This window comes from Narcine bancroftii, chromosome 2 (genome assembly GCF_036971445.1).
Source record: "Narcine bancroftii isolate sNarBan1 chromosome 2, sNarBan1.hap1, whole genome shotgun sequence".
Taxonomy (NCBI): Eukaryota; Metazoa; Chordata; class Chondrichthyes; order Torpediniformes; family Narcinidae; genus Narcine; species Narcine bancroftii.
This window is the reverse complement of record NC_091470.1, coordinates 83,477,622-83,501,356: the sequence shown is the minus strand read 5'-3', so window position 1 is coordinate 83,501,356 and position 23,735 is coordinate 83,477,622. Positions and strand designations below refer to the sequence as shown.

The 23,735-nt window shown below is 39.1% G+C and overlaps 1 protein-coding gene across 8 annotated transcripts in view; it reads left to right on the top strand.

Moving 5' to 3' along the window:
- Positions 1-23,735, top strand: part of LOC138753842 (coiled-coil domain-containing protein 9-like) — a 299,921-nt gene that overhangs the window by 195,726 nt on the left and 80,460 nt on the right. For all 8 annotated transcript variants that reach the window (XM_069917295.1, XM_069917298.1, XM_069917301.1 and 5 more), the window contains one exon: positions 17,422-17,533. In XM_069917295.1, coding sequence (XP_069773396.1) covers positions 17,422-17,533 — 112 coding nt within the window. The remainder of the gene's footprint in view (positions 1-17,421; positions 17,534-23,735) is intronic.

Genomic DNA, 23,735 nt, shown 5'->3' with positions numbered 1-23,735 from the left:
AAATTCATCTATTTTGTCTTCTTTCCCTTCGTTTTCAGTTTGATATAGTTGCTCGTAGAATTCCCTGAAGTTTTCATTGATCTCCGTTGGATTATATGTAATTTATTTGTCCTTTTCCCTTAATGCCAATACCATTCTTTTAGTTTGTTCTGTCTTAAGGTGCCACACTAAAATTTTGTGCGTTTTTTCTCCTAGCTCATAATATTTCTGTTTTGTCTTCATTCTGTTCTTCTCCACCTTATGTTTGTAGTGTTTCATATTTTATTTTTTTATCTGACAATTCTCTTCTTTTAGTTGTATCTTCCTTTATTGCTAATTCTTTTTCTATATTTTTTACTTCCCTTTCCAACTGTTCTGTTTCCCGATTGTAGTCCTTCTTCATCTTAGTTACATAACTTATTATTTGCCCTCTGATGAACGCTTTCATTGCATCCCATAGTATAAACTTATCTTTCACTGATTCTGTATTTATTTCAAAGTACATTTTAATTTGTCTTTCAATGAATTCTCTAAAATCCTGCCTTTTAAGTAGCATGGAGTTTAATCTCCATCTATACATTCTTGGAGGGATGTCCTCTAACTCTATTGTCAATATCAGAGGTGAATGGTCCGATAATATTCTAGCTTTATATTCTGTTTTTCTTACTCTGTCTTGCATACGAGCTGATAACAAGAATAGGTCTATTCTTGAGTATGTTTTATGTCTACCCGAATAATATGAATATTCCTTTTCCTTTGGGTGTTGTTTCCTCCATATATCCAAAAGTTGCATTTCTTGCATCGATTTAATTATAAATTTAGTTACTTTGTTCTTTCTGTTAGTTTTTTTTCCAGTTTTATCCATGTTTGAGTCCAAATTAAGGTTAAAATCCCCTCCTATTAGTATGTTCCATTGCGTATCTGCTATCTTCAAAAAGATATCTTGCATAAATTTTTGATCTTCTTCATTAGGTGAATATACATTAAGTAAATTCCAAAATTCTGAATATATCTGACATTTTATCATTACACATCTCCCTGCTGGATCTATTATTTCCTCTTCTATTTTGATTGGTACATTTTTATTGATTAATATAGCTACTCCTCTGGCTTTTGAATTATACGATGCTGCTGTTACATGTCCTATCCAATCTCTCTTTAATTTCTTGTGTTCCACTTCAGTTAGATGTGTTTCTTGTACGAATGCTATATCAATGTTTTCTTTTTTCAGTAAATTTAATAGTTTCTTCCTTTTGATTTGGTTATGTATTCCATTAATATTTAAAGTCATATAGTTCAACATAGCCATTTCATACTTTGTTTATCTTTCCTTTCCATTTCCTCATCACCACCTTCCCTTCTTATACATTTCTGCTTTCTTTTTTTGAACACATTATTAGACAACATTTCTAAAACATAAAATATTTCCACTATTCTCATATCTAAGATTCCTTTAACCCCAATAGTCCCTCCCCTTTCTGAGTTGCCCTCTGTCCCTTGTCAGGCAACCACATCTACCCTCTCCATTTGGATTTGCGAATCCACTCGCAAGCGTCAACTGATTTCGCAGTGACTGTATTCCCCCCCACCCAGCCCCCCCCAGAAAAGATTTTAATCTTCATATATAACAAAGGTCGCTCTCTTAATTCCCTCCTTTCTTCCTTTCTTCCCTTTCTTTCCCTTCTTAGTTCTTACCTATGCTCTTATATTTTTTATATATACATATATATATATGTATATATATTTTTCTTTGGCTTGGCTTCGCGGACGAAGATTTATGGAGGGGGTAAAAAGTCCACGTCAGCTGCAGGCTCGTTTGTGGCTGACCAGTCCGATGCGGGACAGGCAGACACGATTGCAGCGGTTGCAAGGGAAAATTGGTTGGTTGGGGTTGGGTGTTGGGTTTTTCCTCCTTTGCCTTTTGTCAGTGAGGTGGGCTCTAATACATACACACATACATATAGTTTGTTGTCATTTTGTTCTTGTTACATCTCTTCATCTCTGTCTGTTTTGTAGTTGTTCTGCAAATTTTCGTGCTTCTTCCGGATCCGAGAATAGTTTGCTTTGCTGCGCCGGAATAACTATTTTAAGTACTGCTGGGTATTTTAACATAAATTTATAACCTTTTTTCCATAGGGTCGTTTTTGCTGCATTGAACTTCTTCAGGAGTTCAAAACTTATATCTTATATCTGGATAGAAAAAAAATTTTTGACCCTTGTATTCCAGTGGTTTTTTGTCTTCTCTTATTTTTTTCATTGCCTTTTCCAATATATTTTCTCTTGTTGTATATCTTAGGAATTTTACTAGAATGGATCTTGGTTTTTGTTGTGGTTGTGGTTTAGGGGCTAATGTTCTGTGTGCCTTTTCTATTTCCATTTCTTCCTGTAATTCTGGTCTCCCTAGGACCCTGGGGATCCATTCTTTTATAAATTCTTTCATATTTTTGCCTTCTTCATCTTCCTTAAGGCCCACTATCTTTATATTGTTTCTCCTATTATAATTTTCCATTATATCTATCTTCTGAGCTAACAGTTCCTGTGTCTCTTTAACTTTTTTATCAGATTCTTCTAGTTTCTTTTTTAAGTCATCTACTTCCATTTCTATGGCTGTTTCTCGTTCTTCCACCTTGTCTACTCTTTTTCCTATATCTGTCATGATCATCTCTAATCTATTCACTTTTTCTTCTGTACTTTTTATTCTTCTTTTTATTTCACTGAATTCTTGTGACTGCCATTCCTTTACTGATTCCATATATTCTTTTAAAAAAAAATATCCATGTACTTGCCCTTCCCTTCATCTTCCATTTCTCTGTGTTCTTCCTCCTTCTTCTGAGTCCACTCCAGGATCTGTGTCCTTTACCTCTGTCTCTTCTGGTTTTCTTGTTGGGTTGTTTGTTTTATTTTGTTGGGTATTTTTGGTCTTCTTATTTTTATTAAAAGTGTCTTGGTGTTGGTCTTCTTCCTCTGGGTTGGTCATCTGTTGTTTCTTTGATTTCTCATTTTTATTCTCTTCTTTCTTGTTCTCGTTATTTTCTATGTTTTCCTCTTGCTGTTGTGTTGTAGTTGTCTGTTTCAGCTGTGGAGATTTACTCCTCAGCTGGTCCCCCCTCCCGTCAGTGTTATTTTTGTCTTGCGCATCGCGCATGCGCGAGGATTCGCGCGTGCGCGGTTGCGCACTTTTGTTTGGCTCCGTGAGCCATTTTTGTAGTCCCGAGTTCGGGGCTTCCACTGACCTCAGGGAGCGAGCTTCTCACTCCACAGCGGGCCTCTTTGTACCGGTAAGGCTTTCACCTTCCTCTTCCAGCGTCCTAACTTCTTCTTTTCTTCCCGTTGTTTTTGATTTTTCTTTCTTCGCTGCCATTTTCTCCACACTTTTACTTTCATTTTGTTATGGTTTTTATGTTTGTGCCTTTGTTTTTTCTCTATCTTTCTTTTACTTTTCTGGAGAGGGCTGGAGTTCCCCTACCGGCCACTACTCCATCACGTGACTCCTCCTCGACTTGAATAATCTTGAAGAAAAATAAGAGACAAAGATGAAAATATCTAGGGCAAAACTCCATTCAGCCAAGGAGGCAAGATGAGGCAGAAGCAGATGAAAAAGTTTGCTGGCTCAGCCTGCAACAGAACTGAGGGAATATTTCGACTGAACCTACTGGTCTAAAGGTGCATGGACCTTCAGAAGAATCTGCTACTCTGTGTTCTGCTGCAGGAGGCTGTCGTTGATAATTTAGTTTTCAGTTAGTAGCTCCAAAAATTAAGGCGAATTGTAAGCTGCATTTCATCAAGTACTGTAGGATATTTTGTGAACAACAGAATTTGTGGAAGAACATTTCTAAACAATTACCTGTTTTGATTGTGAAGCTTAATAATATATTAATATTATTGGATAAACACTTGTTAAATGGCTGTTTTCCTGTGTGCATTTGCAAGAAATTTAGCAAGTAGTGTCCGATTTTTACCAGAACATGCCTGCCAACTTGTTTTATGATAAGACAATAATCTCCTGGTAAAAACTCAAATTCAGCTTTTACATGTTCATTTATATTCTCATCTCAACATACAAATTATTTTTAGTAAGCTCTCAGAATCTGAACTGCAAAGCATTGTGTCAATCACAATGACTGAAAAACAAAACTCATTTACTTTATTACATTGCATATATTTTTATATAGAGAGATTGATGTAAGGAATCGCATGGATCTTCAGAATGTTTGAACTAAAATAATTGTAGTGCAGATGTATAAACTTGAGTTGTATTTCCTGAATGTAGAAATTTGAAATAGTTAAGGTATTAAAGCAGATAGAAGGATCATAAGGTAGATTTAGTGAATGCATTCCATTTGGTGGAGAGATTGCAAATGAAAGGAAACAACGGAGCATGAAATTAATCATTTCTTCATTGACACAATATAGAAATCCAATCCTGCATCTGCGAAAGATTGAGTGCTGACTGAGTTGAAGTTGTCTGAATTAAGGGGAATGATGATGTTAGATGTAAATTTGGGATTTTGAGTGAAGGAATTAAGGTGCTCATGTGTCATGATCTGACTGAATGACAAGATAGACTTAGATATGAATGTTTTCCTTCAGTTCTGTGCTTTGATGTATGTAAAGTCTTTTCATGAGAATTGGTGTAAAGGAGAAAAAACATCTGTCTTTTTGTGATCAATTTTTTTTATTAAGTGATTCTGTAAACCTTAGCCTATTTATAGTGCTTAACTCAGAATTGAAGATTGTAGGTTCAATTGTCAGTCTAGAGCCCTCAAAACATATTTAGTGACACTTCCAGTACAACAACAACAGAAGGCTTTGTCAGAGTATCTTTTTTCAGACCAGACATTAAGCACATAGATAGGACCAGAGTTGGCCATTCTGCTGTTTTGCCTACATTTTCATTCAATAAGATTGTAATATATCCCCTTCCTGTGCCATTCCCATTTCCCTTAATTCACTTTACCTCTAAACACATTAAAATTTTAGTCCTGAATGTACAATGATTAGGGTGGAGAAATTACTCCAAGAATTCAAGGGAATCAATCAATAAGTATGAGAAATATAGGCCTATTAAACTCCAATACATAGTCATTCCAGAAATGGTGAAAAACTGAAATTATTCCAGAAACCTAGACTTCCTAAGCCAAACACCTCACTAGTTAACTCAAGCACCCCAGAAGCCCACAGCTTCCTGTGTTGTTTCTGTGCTGCATCAAACTTTTTGATGAATTCATCAGGAAGGACACATACATAAGAGGGAGTGATGTTGTCAGATAGTTGTGATGCCTAGATCAAAGCCTCCCTGTACGATGTCACTGTTTTCTGCTTAGATCCATGATTGGTTCACAGATTGATCAGCTTGTTTGGGTTGACATCAGGAGCCAGAGTCAACTGCAGGAAGATCAAGGCAATGTTCTTTGGTCACTGGACTGACTGGTCCACCTGTAAAAGTTTGCCCGCGCTGCAAACCTATTTGTGAATAAAGAATACAGCAGAGAATGACAGAACCAGTTTTAAAATACAAACAGTTTATTACTTCTATTGCAGTAACACTGGCGGGAGATTGGAGGCACAAGGGTCAGTGACCCTTCTCTAGTGCCGTGTCGTTCTCAAAGATCACCCAGAAAAAGGTTGACTTATAAAATGAATAAGATCAATGCCTACGTGTATTTTCACATGTTCCCACTAATTGGGAATTAATTGGAAACTGCTTTCACATTTGTTCATGGAATCGGAATATCTTGTTACCTTGATCACTCAACAGTAACTCCCAAAGTCTTTTAATTAATTCTTAGCTCTAATCACTCATTTTGGCCCATCGCAGTCAATGTCTCACGCAGATGTAGAATGTCTGTTAGCTAGCACTCCCTTCACAGTAGAGATAAGACTGCCTACAGACTGTGAGTTATGTGACAGCACTTCCTTCAGACTATTGTCTCTTTGTCCTACTTCTAAGGCAACAACCCCATAATCCTTTGCATTCTGTGTTGGCCATCTTTTACATCAAAAGTCCTAGAATCCTTTACAATGTCACAAAATAATGTTAAATTGCCCACAAACTTTAACATTCCCTCTGTTTATCATTTCATGATAACCAATCTAGATTATAACATCTTCACAGATACAATGTACCAAACAGTATAAACATTTAAGCAAAATTACAACCACGATGACCAATAGAAAAATGCTTCCATAATGTAAGAAGGGTCCATATACCCCTCCTAATAAATTAAAAGGCCACCACCCATAACCCTTACCAAAGCTGTGCATTGTTATTCCAATATGTCCAATGTTCTTAACTTCCTCTTTAATATGGGGGGATAAATCTGATGTTAGATGATTCATTTGAGATGCAAGTACAGCATTCTCTCCAAGCTGCTCTAAAAAGCCATCTTGATAGACCTTCTACAAATTCTTTCTCTTGAGATCTAGTCCCAACCTGGTTTTCCTAATTTACTATAATGTTAAAATCCCTCATGATTACTATCACATTATGCTTCTGATGCCTTTTCTCTGTTGTTGTAGTTTGTTGTCCACATCCTGCATGGAGTTCTGTATAACACAGCCAACAGTTTATTTTTACCCTTGCCATTTCTTAACTTAACCCATAATGATTCTGTCATCTCTTTCCAATGATTTAATGTTGTTCCTAACCAACAGCCATGCTGTTTCCTCTTTCTCCTGCCTATTCTTTTGATACCCTGTGTGTCCTTGAACTTCACTGATGCCCATCCTTTAGCCACTACTCTGTGATAGCCACAACATAATATTTGCCAATTTGCAGATTGACTAAAAAGTCATCCACTTCATTCCTTGTGCTGTGTGCATTTAATTACAAAACATTAAACCCTTTACTTTAATATTTGACTCTTTATTTCTACTGCTTCCCATGGCTGCAATTTTCTGCCTGTCCTTCAACACAAACTCCCTATCAGCTGTCCCTGTTTAAGTGCCAACCACCTCTTTCTCTGCCTCCTCACCTTGGTTCCCACCCACCCCCCCCTACAAATCTACTTTAAACCCTTAGAGTCCAGTTGGAGTTGCTAAATATTCTGTATGGTTAAAGGGTATTGCTGCCATAGGAACACCTGACTACTATACATTGGAAAATTGGTACAGGTCCAACAGGGAGATAAATTCATAGTTTTAGCATACATTAGGGATATGAGTAAATGAGTATTGACATGCCATTTCCGTTTAGCTATCTGATTTGAAGTCTCTTTTTCCTTAAAATTTGTCATTATAAGAGTGCCCAAAATAAGGCCCAAAAACCCTTAAGTATGGTAATTGTCCATTTTTGCCACTCAGGAGTCTGATCGTGGCTCTGGCTTGTCCTCTGATACATCATGCCATCTTTTTCCAGGGACATTCTTTTCACAGTCAATGTGGTGTATTCCCCGAGGTTGTACCTCAACCTTTATTGCCGTAGGAGTGGTTAGCAGCATTTGAACAGGGTCCTTCTAGCGGGGTCCTAATTTCTCCTGATCCCAATTTTGAGTCAGCACATAATCGCCAGGCTGAAGGAGGGGTACCTCTTTGCCGTCAATGGGTTCTTCGGGATACCTCTGAGTCTCTTTCACCTGTGAGTATAGGACTGACAAGTTAGTTTGGTTAGTTGCTATACATAGGTGACCAATTTTTCATTTAACGCTTGTAAATCTAAAATAATGTCAGTCTTAGGATTTGTTTCCCAAGGCGTTTGGAGTGGCCTCCCATATATAATCTCAACTGGTGTTACCCCTGTACTGCTGTGTGAGGTTATCTGCATTTCAAATAAAGTCAACATCAATACCTTTATTCAATTCAACCCAGCTTCTTCTGACAAATTAGCCAACTTATTCTTTAAGGTCCCAGGTAGATGAAAAATAACAAGATAAGCAATTCTATAAAATCAATCTATATACACTCAAATGGAAAGCATTCATGTCCTTCCCTGAGGGCACTTAATTTCTTCACCAGGATTTTTTTGCTGATAGATGTTACATTCCTATACCTTTCTTTGTGTCTCTTTTTTTCAAATTAGTGAGCTACTTATCCAAATATATTATTACATATATATAATTAAGCAGTACAGATAAAAAAATTGTATTAGGTACAGAAATTGTCCAGCAGGGGTGGTTCATAATTCAGTTTCTGGATTTCTGGCACACCCCTGCTGTTTACAGAGCTTAATGAAATTAGCAGGGCAGGGGCGTCCCCCTGAAGCTATACTACATCCCCATATCAGGCAATACCGTTTTATTTTCAAGCAGTTTATCACTTTCTGCATAAACGATGAAGAGACCATTTATAACAGCAGCTTTTGCAGTAGCATGTTTGAGCATTTCTTAGCCACTACAGGGTTCTGATATGGGCAGAAATATTCACTTCCCTATCATCCAGGCTCTTATAAGGGCAAACATTTCAAATTGATGGAAAGACCAGATGGTCTTTATTACTTCATCTGTATTTTTCACAACCTACACAGTGTAGACCTGTATCATCAAGAAAGGCTGGCGAGTCAATAAACCAAGATGTAGTTTCATCATTGGGACTGTCTATTACATCTTGTCATGCCAGAAGCCATAAAGATAATTGCACTGCAAACAATCATAATCTTGTTCTTCAAATTCATCTGGAGGCAGTGTTACAAAGGCTGTCAAGTTAACAGTAATACAGTCATGGAAGGTCAACTATGAATTCACTAAGACAAAAAAGTCATATGTGCTTGAGTCATGTGGCCTGTTTGATTAGATGTCAGAAGAGCTGCCATTGAATGCTGGATATAAACTTGTACTGACTGATGTAAGATGGTATGGAAGGTAATTGAGTAGGTTTATCCTACCTCATATGGTGATGTTGACTATACGTCCTCTGATACTTCTCTCCAGTATTTTGTGGATGTTGGTGTTGCAAGGTGTTAAGGACTTCTTGAGGTGTCATATGTTAATGCTCTCTACAAGAAATCTTGTAAAGTTGTTTCTGTATCAATCAAAAATGAAAGAGTAACACCCTGCACCCTCCATGATACTGGGGGAGGCAATGAGAATCTCTGGCCCTTTATCAGATCACTGGCAGAAGGGATTATTAATAATAAAAGATGCCTGATGGCAATCGTCCTCTCCTAGTGAGGAGCTCTCCCAGTACCAATTTCCTTCTCCACCACACATAAAACAGACATGTCAATGAGGTGGAGGTCTACAAGATAATTATTAGGTGTACGGACAGGGTGTCTAGAATTTGATTTGCCTCTGAAATTGGTTAGAGCGCTGAACAAGAACCTGTTGGTTCACTGGAATACAGCCAATTGTCTCATTTATCATAATCTCTTAGGAGTGTTCATATTTCATTCTGGGTTTCAGTGGTGCTTAGCTCTCTCTTTATTACTCAGCCAGAAGGCCATCACTGCTCTTTTAGGTTGTTCTTTGGTGTTATCTGACCAGTTTAAATTAGTCCAGTTTTTTAAAAACTGGTAAGCATTGGATAAAGATTGCATTAAATCGAGGAGTCATGTGATGGAGTAGTGGCCGGTAGGAGAATACCAGCCCTCTCCAGAAAAGAAGAAAAAAAGTGAAGAAAAAGCAAAGCCCCAGACACACAAATCACAACAAATAAAAAATAAAGGTGTGGAGAAAATGGCACCTAAGAAAGAAAAACCAGAAACAGTGGGAAGAAAAGAAGAAGGAAAGACGCCGGAAGAGAAAGGTGAAGGCCTTACCTGCACAAAAAAGCAGGGACCCACCGTGTAAAGAGGAGCCCGCTCCCCAAGGTTAGTGGAGACCCCGCAGGGTCGCGACCCACTGACAGCGGGACTGCAAAAATGGCTCACTGAGCCAAACAGACGTCCGCAACTGCGCATGCACGAGGAATCGCGCATGCATGATGTTCACGACAAGGAGAACACCGATGGGAGGGGGGACCAGCTGTGGAATTAAACTCCACAGCACGAACAGCTGAGAGATGCCTGACAGCAGGGCTCCCAGTTGGAAGATAAAGAAAGCAATGGGAAAGGGAGGGGTGAGAAAGAAAAAAGGAAGCAAGAGACAGATAACTGCCGAAAAAGAGGACCAACATCAAGAAACCATGGAAAAAAAAATACCCAACAAACTGAGACAAGCAGCTCAACAAGAAAGTCAGAAGAGACACAGATACAAGGAAGAGAAATAGAAGAGACAAACCCAAGAGCAGACACAGAAGAAGAAGAAATGCACCAAGCTCTACACAGAGGAATAGGAGGTAAAATGAATGGACAGTACATAGATTAAAAAAAAATTCAAGAACAAATGAAAGCATTAAAAGAATGGTTGACACTAGAATTTAATGAAAAGTACAGAAGAAAAAGTGAGTAGAATAGAGCTGGTCATAACAGATGTAGGGAAAGGATTAGAAAATGTGGAAGAACGTGTAATGGCAGTAGATATGGAAATGAACGTCTTAAAAAGAAAATTGGAAAAAAGTGACAAAAAAGTTAAAGAAACATAGGAGTTGTTAGCTCAGAAGATGGATATAATGGAAAACTATAGTAGGCGAAATATAAAGATGGTGGGATGAAGAAGGCAAAAATATGAAAGAATTTATAAAAGAATGGATCCCAAAAGTCCTGGGAATGCCAGAAATGCAGGAAGGAATGGAAATAAAAAGGGCACACAGAACATTAGCCCCAAAACCACAGTCACAACAAAAACCAAGATCTGTTTTAGTAAAATTTCTGAAATACACAAGAGAAAATATATTGGAGAAGGCAATGAATAAGATTAGAGAAGACAAAAAACCACTGGAATACAAAGGTCAAAAAAAATTTTTCTACCCAGACACAAACTTTGAGCTCCTAAAGAAGAGGAAGGAATTTAACGCAGCAAAATCAATCCTATGGAAAAAAGGCTATAAATTTATATTAAGATATCCAGCGCTGCTTAAAATAGTTATCCCGGGGCAGCAAAACAGACTGTTCTCGGATCCGGAGAAAGCACGAGAATTTGCAGAGCACCTGCAAGACAGAAAGAGAGATGAAGAGATGTATCAAGAACAAAGAACGATGACAAACTACATATGAAGAAGTAAAAATGATGTATAAATAAGAACTAAAGGAGGGAAGAAAAGGGACGTAAGGGAGAAGGGGGAAAAAAAGAGGAGGGGTTAAAAAATAAAAAAATTAAAAGAAAAAGAGAATAAAAGAGGGGGAACTTTGTTGTAATGTGAAGATAAAAGTATTTTCTGGAGGGGATTGGGTGGGAGAGAATAACAGTCAATCTAGGCCATCTTTACCAATTAAATGATCAGCCATTAATGAAGAAATTACAAGATGACTTAGAACATTGGAAAGATTTACCACTAACACTGATAGGAAGGGTAAATTGCATTAAAATGAATATCTTCCCAAGGATACAATACATATTTCAATCGTTACCAATTCCCTTAACTGAGAAATTCTTCAATGAGCTAAAGAAAATAATAAGGAAATTCTTATGGAAAGGAGGGAAACCGAGGATAGCGCTAGATAAATTAACAGAATGGTACAAACAAGGGGGTTTGCAGCTACCAAACTTTAAGAATTATTATAGAGCAGCGCAATTAAGATATCCATCAGATTTTTATCAAACAAGGGAAAAACCAGATTGGACCAGGTTAGAGCTAGATAAAATAGGGGAGAAGGTACCAGAACATATACTTTATAAGTGGGATGAAAAACTGGTGGAACATAGAAGTTCACCAGTACTGCACCATCTGCTCAACATTTGGAAGAAGATTCACGTGGAAAGGAAAAAAACAAATTACCAACTACCAAAATTATTGTTGACGCAAAATCAACTAATACCTTTCACAATAGATAACCTTTCCTTTAGAGAATGGGAGAGAAAAGGGATTAAAAGAATAGAAAATTGTTTTTTGGGAAATAATTTATTATCATTTGAACAAATGAAGTACAAATATGGAATAACTCATGGTACAATGTTTGCATACCACCAACTGAAAACTTACTTAAAGGACAAATTGGGAAGCAGACTGAGATTACCAGAAGGAAGCAGCTTTGAGTATGTGATTACAGACACAAATGTAATTAAAGGAATTATAACAAATATGTATATCAAGCTGCAAGAGAAAGAAAATGATGAAATAAGCTATAAACCCAAACAAAAGTGGGAACAAGATCTAAAGATAAAGATTAAAAATGAAATATGGGAAGAGCTACGCTCCGGAACTATGAGAAATATAATGAACACAAGGTTACGCATGATACAATATAATTGGTTACACAGGCTATATATCACGCCCCAAAAGTTAAATAAATGGACCCAACAGTATCAGATACATGTTTTCGCTGTAAGAAGGAAACATGCAATTTGAGCATGTGAGAAAGTGAAAAAGTTTTTGGAGGATCTAAATCAGGTATTAAATAAAATCACAAAAAGCAACATACCAAAAAATCCAGAGATCTTTCTTCTGAGTAATATAAGAAGTAAAGAATTAGGCCTGAAACTGGATGAAGCGCAAAACAGATTTATTATGATAGCCTTAGCTATAGCAAAAAAATGTATAATGTCAACTTGGAAATCAGAAGAGAGCCTGAGAGTACAGCAATGGTACATAGAAATTAATAAATGTATTCCATTGGAAAAAATAACATATAATGTAAAAAATAAAGTCTCATTATTTGAACAAATTTGGGAACTATACATGGAACACAACAGAGAGGGCCTACCGTGGACCTCCACCCCCCTAAAATGATAGAATGAGAAGACGACGAAATGAACTGACCCAGTGTGTAAAAGTAGATGACACAATTTTCTTGTTTGTTTTCATTATGTGATGACATTGTTTAATGGGTTTATTGTATTGTTTATGTTGAACATTTAATGGGTTTGGAGGGGGGAGGGAAGGAGGAAGGGAAGGGAGGAGGAAAAAGGGGAGAAAATGACACTATATATTCAAGAGGGAAATGTTTGTGTGTATTTTGATTAATATGGTTCATAGTGTGAAAAATTTTTAAAAAGTCTGCCTGAAAGGGATAGAGATATGAGATGAAAAGGTGTTCTGAGTTTTATCTTAGGAGATCATGCAGAAATTCCCTCAGAATTCCATTATATAAAGTGATAAACTGAACAAAAACATCTTAATAAACTGAATAACTGATTCTTATTCCAAATCCATGCTTGACAATAGTTTTGTTGGATGTGAATTGTTCGGGATATAACATGATTTTCATAATGGTATTAAAAATTAATTACTATCTTTCAAAAAAGAAGATTGCATTAAATGAAGCCAAGGGCTGGCCATTGTAAATATCTGATCTGCAGCATAAGTCTGGTGTGCCACAATAAAAGACAGTGCTCTCAAAATTCCTGTGCAGTGTCTTTGGGGAAGGGCTTACATTCCAGGCAACTGGTCTAAACTATCAGCTAGCACTGTGAGCATGATGTTTATCTGATCAACTGGCTGGGGCCGGTGCTACTTCTGTCGAGTGCATGGTGGGCTATTAACAACATTTCTTCTTGTTTTCACAGAGTATATATTTCCCCTGGTTATTTATTTATTTTCCTTCCCTGTGTCTCGTTTTTTACTCCTTTTACTGTATAAGGCAGTAACTGAGATTGCAAATAAAAACACTGAAGAAGTGGAACACCATTTCTATAAGTAGAGGCCAAATTTCAAACTACTGCTGATGATGCCTTCACCTCGTTTTTTTTCTTGCTCACACCATGCACAGTTTTTTTTACACAAGCCAAAGTGCTTGAGGAGCCTGGAAGGTGGGAGGCAAACTTTTTCAAGTTTCTTTTTCCAAAGTGAGCAACAATTCTCCATCAAAGCTGAGCCTGAAACCTTGTTTAGCTATTCCTTCTCCTCCTTCATCCTAACTAGTGAGGCATGAGGCTCGTGGCTATGGTCACTGCTGAGTTGCAAATGGGAATGGTCTTGCCCACAAGGAATCTTTTGATTCCTCATCATTCTGCAAGAATAGGGTTGTCATGCCTGACTTCAGGTCCACGGGGTTTTCTTTTATCACCTCTATTTGTTAACCATCTGGCGCCTAGATCTGCTGTCATTCTCTCTCCTGTTTGTCATCCCTCTCAGCTTGCAGGACTTCCCAATCTTTGGGTGCTCCCTCCTTTGTTCATAACACTATCCCTCTACGACTTGTTTTTTCCAGTTTATTTCTTTAGATTTTTTTGCCATTCTCATGTACGCTTTTTCCATTTCTTTGCTGCATCCTTTTCCAACACTTATTTGTCCCTGCGATCACATGATTCCATATCCTAAGTTCCATATCCCTTTGTTTCTGTTCCCTTTCTTTTCTCTCTTATCATGGCAGTCACACTCTGACTGAAATACCTGCCAGGTTTTCTGGTTTCCATTCTGAATACATACCACTATCCCCTGCACAGCTTTTTATCCCTCTAGCTCTTAGTCTTGGTTTCGTCCCATTTCTTGTGGGCCTCTTCTTTCCATTCCTTCATTCTCGTTTTCCACTTTTTAGCTGCAGCTTTTTCCCACATTAGCTGCTCTTCTTCAGCTATAGTGTCTGTGTTCCATGTCCTCCTACGGGCCATGCTTCATTTGTTAGGGTCACAAATTCTTTTCATCTTCTGCGTGCAAGTCGCACATTCCCTTCACCAGAGAACCATTTTAATTCATAATCTATTCCCCCTGTATTAGAAATTTACCATTTAAATTTACCTAGCCAGCTCTTTTCTGGCCTCCTCCTCAATTCCTCCTTTTTTTTCCTGAGTTGCACAACTTGCTGTCCAATTTAAATCACTATTAACTGGCCCAGTTAAATTCCTACTCTTAATTTACCATGTCCTCCCTAGACCTAATTTCCTCATCTCTTATTCAAAACCAACAACTGTCGAAATTATTTACTATACTTCGGTTACAAATAACACATTTGTTGTACTAGGGTGCCCCCATCACTTTTGTCCATAGTCTGTCCCATTTCCCTAGCCTGCTTTCTGAATTACTTAAGTAGCAGTAACTTCTACCCAGGCGACCACATTTTTTTAAAATCGCTTTTTTTCTTATTACCTTGTCTTCATTCTCTGATTCTTTTCTGGATCTTGGCAGAGAACCAGATCAACCTCGAATGGAGGGACCACACAGTTCCCAGGAATCAGCTAAGGAGACCGGGCTCAAAGGTCCTGGAGGTACACTTCAACTCCATCCAAAGTCCCAGTTCCCTTGTGGCCTCTTACTTCATTTGTGGCAATCATCCCAGCAACATCCTGCCGTCTACACCAATGTAAAAGTTTGCCCATGCTGAAAACATATCTGTGAATAAAGAATACAGTAGAGAACCACAGGACCAGTTTTAAATATAAACAGTTTATTACTTCTCCTGCAGTAGCATCAGCAGGAGATGGGAGGCACAATGAAAAGTCAGTGACTCTTTAGCACTGTGTCCTTCTCAAAGATTATCCAGAGAAAGGTTGACTTATATAGTGAATAAGATCAATGCCTATGTGTGTTTTCTAATGTCCTTACTAATTGGGAATTAATTGGAAACAGCTTTCACATTTGTTCATGGAATTAGAATGTCGTGTTGTTACCTTGGTCACTCGAAGGTAACTCCCAAAGTTATAATTTTTTTTTGAAAAATATTTTATATTTGATTTTTCAAAGGCTAATTTGTATGACAATTTTATACTCTCCGCATAATATGAGACCTTATTTCCCCCTTCTTACACCCTCCCCTCCCTATCTCTTAAATTATACAAATACCAAAATACAAAAATAAAGACATACAAAAACTACATAAATACCAACAAAGACAACAATCCTCCTTGAAGCTGGAGGATCTCAGATGTTAAATAAAAACAGTTAGGGGCAAAAACACATGTTGTCTGTGCCACATTCCCCATATCATACTCTTAACCCTTTACCTGTTGGGATAGATTGTTTTTTTTTCTTATTTGGGGAGGAGGGGGTTGTAAATTATATCTGAGCACCTATGTGCCTCAGATACAGTTGCCACACTTCAATGAGTATGTCATATCTCTTCCGTAAATTGTAGGTGATTTCCTCCAGGTCAAAGCAACTCTATTTCCATATTCCATCATGCAATATAGTGTAACAGCTATACACTTCCTGGCAACTGACAAGGCAGCCTTCACAAACTGAATATGGTGTTTGGACAGTCTAAACTGTACTTTCTCAATGTCCCCTAGAAGGTACAACTTCGGATCCTGTGGAAAACCCACCTTTGTAATTTTTTTCAGAGTGTTCCTCGGGTCTTTCCAGAAGGATCTCACCCTTACATATGCTGCACCTAAAGTATATTTCTGAGATTTCTGGCTTTGAATTGTGTAGTTTTATCAATGTGAGGTGTACCTGATGCAAGAAATTATATTGCACCATCACAGTTCTAAAGCAGTAGCATAACACTCTGATTAATTAACTGTTTCCAGGAATACACCCAGAGACAGATATCTGGTGGTGCTGGATGATCATCAGCTTAGTGAAAGATGCTTTTGTGTCAGCCAGGTGTGCGTGCTGAGGGATTCACTGAAGTTCTCCACAGCCAATGTTAAGGCTTTATTGAGAAGGACCACAGTCTAGGGTTATTCCACTCCTGGGAACTTATGGGCTGAGACAGGTGAATAAAGGGGTAATACATTAGTGGCAGTGGTGCTGTATTGAATCTTCTTTGGCTTGGCTTCGCGGACGAAGATTTATGGAGGGGGTAAAAGTCCACGTCTGCTGCAGGCTCGTTTGTGGCTGACAAGTCCGATGCGGGACAGGCAGACACGGTTGCAGCGGCTGCAGGGGAAAATTGGTTGGTTGGGGTTGGGTGTTGGGTTTTTCCTCCTTTGCCTTTTGTCAGTGAGGTGGGCTCTGCGGTCTTCTTCAAAGGAGGTTGCTGCCCGCCAAACTGTGAGGCGCCAAGATGCACGGTTTGAGGCGATATCAGCCCACTGGCGGTGGTCAATGTGGCAGGCACCAAGAGATTTCTTTAGGCAGTCCTTGTACCTTTTCTTTGGTGCACCACTGTCACGGTGGCCAGTGGAGAGCTCGCCATATAACACGATCTTGGGAAGGCGATGGTCCTCCATTCTGGAGACGTGACCCACCCAGTATTGAATAATGACTGACTAACACTACAATGTACAGAAACAAAATGCATAGGCTGAAAGACATTGTGACACTAAGAATGTAAAAGGACTTTGATTCTTTTTTTTGTGTGTGTGTACATATTTATTTGTGTGTGTGTATATATATATATATATATATATATATACATATCTATATATAATTAAATATTATTGTGAATACAGTTTCAATTTGCAAAAGGAATCATCCTGGCACATTAAGTGGTTGGAGAAAATTCTGTCTGTAAACAAATAAGGAATGTTGTCTCCTCATTACTGTATCAAAAGAAGCTGTGCTCTTTTAAATACAATGAAAACTATTACCCAAAAAGTACTCTAGTATTTCCTTATAATGATCTTACTTAAATATAATCCTGCTATGTTTCAGATGATGGGAATCACTCTGACAAGACCAAAGAATTATTTCCATGGTGTGAAGCCACAGACAGCAGTAAATCAAAGGGCAGAGACAGACTGACTGGGAGAGCCAGAAGCTTTAAGTAAGTGCAAAATTGAAGGTGCAACATCTTTACATTCTGTTAGCAATTTCTCTATTGCTTTGTGGTGTTTACCTTGAGGCACCATAATGTTGCCTTTGCAATGATTATAACCCTTGAGTCTAGAGCTGGATGAGGTCCTTACCCGGGAAGAGACATATAAGGCAACTGAAAAACGGGAAAGCAGCAGGTATGGATGGAATCCCCCCAGAGGTCTGGAAGGCTGGCGGCAAAGCTCTGCATACCAAACTGCATGAGTTTTTCATGCTCTTCTGGGACCAAGGAAAGCTGCCTCAGGACCTTTGTGATGCCATCATCATCACCCTGTACAAAAACAAAGGTGAGAAATCAGACTGCTCAAACTACAGGGGAATCACGCTGCTCTCCAATGCAGGCAAAATCTTCGCTAGGATTCTCCTTAATAGACTTGTTCCTAGTGTCGCCGAAAATGTCCTCCCAGAATCACAGTCTTTGCCCTCAGACAACTCCAAGAAAAGTGCAGAGAACAAAACAAAGGACTCTACATCACCTTTGTTGACCTCACTAAAAGCCTTTGACACCGTGAGCAGAAAAGGGCTTTGGCAAATACTAGAGCACCTCGGATGCCCCTCCCAAGTTCCTCAGCGTGGTTATCCAACTGCATGAAAACCAACAAGGTCACGTCAGATACAGAAATGAGCTCTCCGAACCCTTCTCCATTGATAACAAGGCTGCGTCCTCGCACCAACCCTCTTTACTATCTTCTTCAGCATGATGCTGAAACAAGCCATGAAAGACCTCAACAATGAAGACGCTGTTTACATCCGGTACCGCACGGAAGGCAGTCTCTTCAATCTAAGGCGCCTGCAAGCTCACACCAAGACACAAGAGCAACTTGTCCGTGAACTACTCTTTGCAGTCGATGCCGCTTTAGTTGCCCATTCAGAGCCAGCTCTCCAGCGCATGACATCCTGTTTGGCGGAAACTGCCAAAATGTTTGGCCTGGACGTCAGCCTGAAGAAAACTGAGGTCCTCCATCAGCCAGCTCCCCACCATGACTACCAGCCCCCCCACATCTCCATCGGGCACACAGAACTCAAAACAGTCAACCAGTTTACCTACCTCGGCTGCACTATTTCATCTGATGCAAGGATCGACAAAGAGATAGACAACAGACTCACCAAGGCAAATAGCGCCTTTGGAAGACTACACAAAAGAGTCTGGAAAAACAATCACCTGAAGAAACACACAAAGATCAGCGTGTACAGAGCCGTTGTCATACCCACGCTCCTGTTCGGCTCTGAATCATGGGCCCTCTAATGGCATCACCTACGGCTCCTAGAACGCTTCCATCAGCACTGTCTCCGCTCCATCCTCAACATTCATTGGAATGACTTCATCACCAACATCGAAGTACTTGAGCTGGCAGAATCCGCAAGCATCGAATCCACGCTGCTGAAGATCCAACTGCGCTAGGTGGGTCACGTCTCCAGAATGGAGGACCATCGCCTTCCCAAGATCGTGTTATATGGCGAGCTCTCCACTGGCCACCGAGACAGAGGTGCACCAAAGAAGAGGTACAAGGACTGCTTAAAGAAATCTCTTGGTGCCTACCACATTGACCATCGCCAGTGGGCTGATATCGCCTCCAACCATGCATCTTGGCGCCTCACAGTTCGGCGGGCTGCAACCTCCTTTGAAGAATACCGCAGAGCCCACCTCACTGACAAAAGACAAAGGAGGAAAAACCCAACACCCAACCCCAACCAACCAATTTTCCCTTGCAACCGCTGTAACTGTGCCTGCCTGTCCCGCATCGAACTTGTCAGTCACCAACGAGCCTGCAGCAGACATGGACATACCCCTCCATAAATCTTCGTCCGCGAAGCCAAACCAAAGAAGAAAGAAAAAGAGTGGGGAGAAGATAGTCGCCCACCTCTTCAGAATTTAACTTTTGGGCTTTGGACAGGAAAGATTGGCTTTAACTTCTTTTAAGATTCTAATATAGCTAATATAAGGCATGTAAGGCTTTTAAAGAAGTAGATTCCATTACTGATCAAGAATTCACTGGAATCAATAGAATAACACTTGCTAAAGCAACTTGAACAACTGGGTATTTATTTTTTATTTATTATTGTAATTTCTTGGAACAGGAGAAAGATGCGTCTTATTGCAGAAGTTCAATTTTGTTTTCAAAACATTACTTCTTGACATTACTGCAGTTTTTGCCACTGAACAGCTCTCCGAAAACTGAAGTAATTTGCAACCAGGAGGAAAGTGGGGACTAGAACTTGGCCCTTAGAGGATAGCTGTTTATAGAACCATAAAGTTGTACAGGATGGAAAGAGGCCATTTGGCCAACCTTATCCATGCTGACCAATGGGCACTCATCCATTTTAATCCCATCATCTAGCACTTGGTCTTTAGCCTTCTGTTCCTTGGTGATTCAGTTGCTTTTCTAAATACTTCTTAAATTCTGTCAGTGACTCAGTTCCCACTCTCTCAAGCAGTGCATTTCAGGTAATTGCCACTCTCTGGAGGAAAAAGGTTTCCCTCATATCCATTCTCAACCTCTTGCCCCTTACCGTAAATCTATCTCCTCTAATTTTATCAACTTTTCACATGGGGAAAAGTTTCCTGCAGTTATCTCCCCTCATAATTTTTTCTACAGATTTCTTTCTGGGACGATCCCTCCCTCCATTTTTATGTTTTGAAATCTATTCTTCCATGAAATACAAAACAACAAAATACTACCAACTGCAATGTACAAACTCAGCCTGTAAAATAACTTTCTTGCATCCTGTTTCTTAAATCTTAAACTCAACTTTAGGTGCTTTTACCTCATGGACTTCAATAATGGATGGGAGGTTAGTCAGGGTGTTTCAGTCACTGGGTGTTCATGCTGAGGTAGTAAATTGGATTTGACATTGGCTTTACAGAAAAAGCAGAGTGGTAGTGGATGATTGCTTCTCTGACTGGAGACCTGTGGTAATTCTTGTGGTATTCCTCAAGGATTGGTGCTGGCTTCACTGTTGTCTGTTAACCAAATCAGCCATTCTCAACCTTTTATTGGCTGTGGCCATCTTGGGACCCTGCTCAAAGTTTATGGGCCCTTTCCTGTGTAAAAGAGACATGTTGAGTTGGTTTCTTCTGTATTTCTCTCCAACCCACTACAGGGTCTGTGACCCCCTCCTTAAATGTGCTGTGGCCCTAGGGTGCCATCTATTGAGAATGGCAATGATCTTGATGATGATGTGGTAAACTGGATCAGCAAGAGTGCAGATGACATAAAGATTGGAGACGTAGGACACATCAAAGCATTGAGTATAGGTGTTGAAATGTTCACAGTTGCAGTTAGTGCAAAAAAAGTAACGTTTCAATAGTTCATAGAGATCTTTTGGTCGTCTCAGAGCAGTTTACAGTCAGGATTAGGGTAGTATGGGATAGTTCAAGAGTCTGATAGCTGTTGGACTTCAGGCTTCTCCATCTTCTGCCTGAGAGTTGCAGTGAAAAGGGATTGTGGCCAGAGTGATGGGGCGGGGAGTCCTTTATGACATTGACTGCCTTCTTGAGGCACTGCCTCACATAAGTGTCTTCAATCAACAGAAGGTCAAGGTTTGTCACTTTCTGTAGTCTTCTGCATGCCTGGGCATTTGAATTACCAAAGTCAGCCATGATGTCTTATCACAGTACACTGTTGAAGTATGATAGAGTACTCAACAACATGCCAAATCTCAGATTTCTTAGAAATTAGAGGTGTTGGTATGGCTTCTTCGTGTTTGCTTTAATATGTTGACTCCAGGAGAAGTTCTTTGATGTGGACACCCAGGAACAAAGCTCCACTGCTCTCCCTACTAACGTATACATATGTGGACTCTCAGTCTCCTCTTTATAAAGTCCAAAATAAACTCTTTAGTCTTGCTGATCTTGAGAACAATATTGTTGTTCTGGGACTACCCAACCCGATTCTTGATCTGGTTTTTCTATCTTGTACATTAAAAAGATTTTGTTCTTTCATTTAAAGGTTCAGATTTTTTTTTAGTTTACCATATATGTCAGTCAATTACTTAATTCAAATATATGGTTGAAGAAGTGTTTTTGAAGTGATGAGCTGAAGTCAATCCAAAATTACTTTCCTTCTTTATGAAAATGAAGTTGCTTCTTAGTGCTTTCTTCATATGCACATCGTAGCACAAAAAAATTGAGCTGAGAGATTGAGATTTAAAGTAGCAAATGCAGTGCCCTCAATAATTTTTGGACAAAGACACTTTTTTTCCTTTATTTGCCCCATTCTTCATAGCTTTAAATTTGTAATCAAACAATTCACATGTGATTAAAGTGCACATTCCTGATTTTATTCAAGATTATTTGTGTCCATTTTGGTTTGAATGTGTAGAAATTACAGCATTTTTTATACATTTTATACTTCGTATACATTTTATACTTTTTATAGTGGTTAGTACAATGCTGTAACAGTGCCAGCGAACGGGACCAGGGTTCGAATCCTGAATTGTCTGTAATGAGTATGTATGTTCTTCCCACGTCTGCGTGGGTTTTCCCCGGGGGCTCCGGTTTCCTCCCATTGATCGAAATGTACCAGGAATGTAGGCCAATTGGATGTAATTGGGCAGCACAGACTCATGGGTCAAAATGGCCTGTTACCATGCTGAATGTATAATTTTTAAATTTGAAAAAAATATAGTCCCTTCATTTCAGGACACCATAATATTTAGGACACAACAATGGGATGTACTGTACATAAAATAGTCATGTTTAGTATTTTGTTGCATATTCTTTTCATGCAATGACTGCTTGAATTCTGTAATGTACAGACATTATCAGGTGCTGAGTATCTTCTTTGCTGATGCTCTGTCAAGCTTCTACTACAGCCATCTTCATCCTCTGCTTGTTTCAGAGACTGTCCCCTTACATTTTCTGCTCAGCATATGGAGGGCATACTCAAATGGATTTAGATCAGGTGACCTGACTTGGCCAGTCAACAATTTTCCAGTGTTTAGCTTTGAAAAACTCCTTTGTTGCTTTAGCAGTCTGTTTGGGATTATTGTCTTGCTGTTGGATGCAGTGCTGTTCAATGAGTTTGGAGGTATTTGCTCAAACTTGAGTAGATAAAATGTTTCGATGCACCTTAGAATTAATTTTGCTCCTGCCATCAGCAGTTACATCATCAATGAAGATACTGGAAGTGCACTAGTAACTGTAGCAACCATACATGTCCATCCCATAACACCCCCACCAACCACCATGTTTCACAGATGAGGTAGTATACTTTGAATCTTTGGCAGTTCCTTTACACCTCCACACTTTGCTCTTGCTATCACTCTGATACAGGTTAATCTTGGTTTTATCTGTTCCCAAGACTTTTATCCAGAATTCTGTAGGCTCTTTTAAATATTCCTATGCAAACTTTAATCTGGCCATCCTGTCTCTGTGGCTAACTAGTGGTTGGCATCTGTATTTCTGTTCATGAAGTCTTTTGTGGACCGTAGTCATTGACACATCCATACCTGCCTCCTAAAGAGTGTTTCTGATCTGTCAGACAGGTGTTTGGGGATTTTTCTTCATAATGATGAGAATTCTTCTGTCATCAGCAATGGAGATCTTCCTTGGCCAAACAGTCCTTTTGTGATTACTGAGCTCACCAGTACGCTCTTTAGTAATCCTAAGGTTTGGGCGATGTCTCTTATTGTTTTATTCTTATTTTTCAGCCTCATAATGGCTTCTTTGACTTAAATTGGCACAACTCATTGAAAAATGGCAACTACAGACTCCAAAGATGATCAAAAGCTGAGATGCAATCCCAGCTCTCTTATGCCTGCATCTGTCCAAACATTATGGAGCCTTAAAATAGGGGGGGGGGGGGGGGATATGTATAAAAAGTGCAGTAATTTCTACATGGTCAAACCAAAATGTATACAAATAAACTTGTATAAAATCTGGAATGTGCACTTTAATCACATGTGAATTGTTTGATTACAAATTTAAAACTGTGGAGCACAGGGACAAATTAAGGAAAAAACTGTCTTTGTCTCAAACATTATGGAGGGCACTGTATAGCATATCTGATCTCATGCTGACCTGCTTAGTTTCTACAGCACTTTTATATATAGCAGAGCATACCTGATCATTCTTTTGATATTAATTTTTCAGCTAATGCTTCCTTATGAATGCAGCTGTGAGCCCATACAGTGTGGCAGGAGGTGTTCAT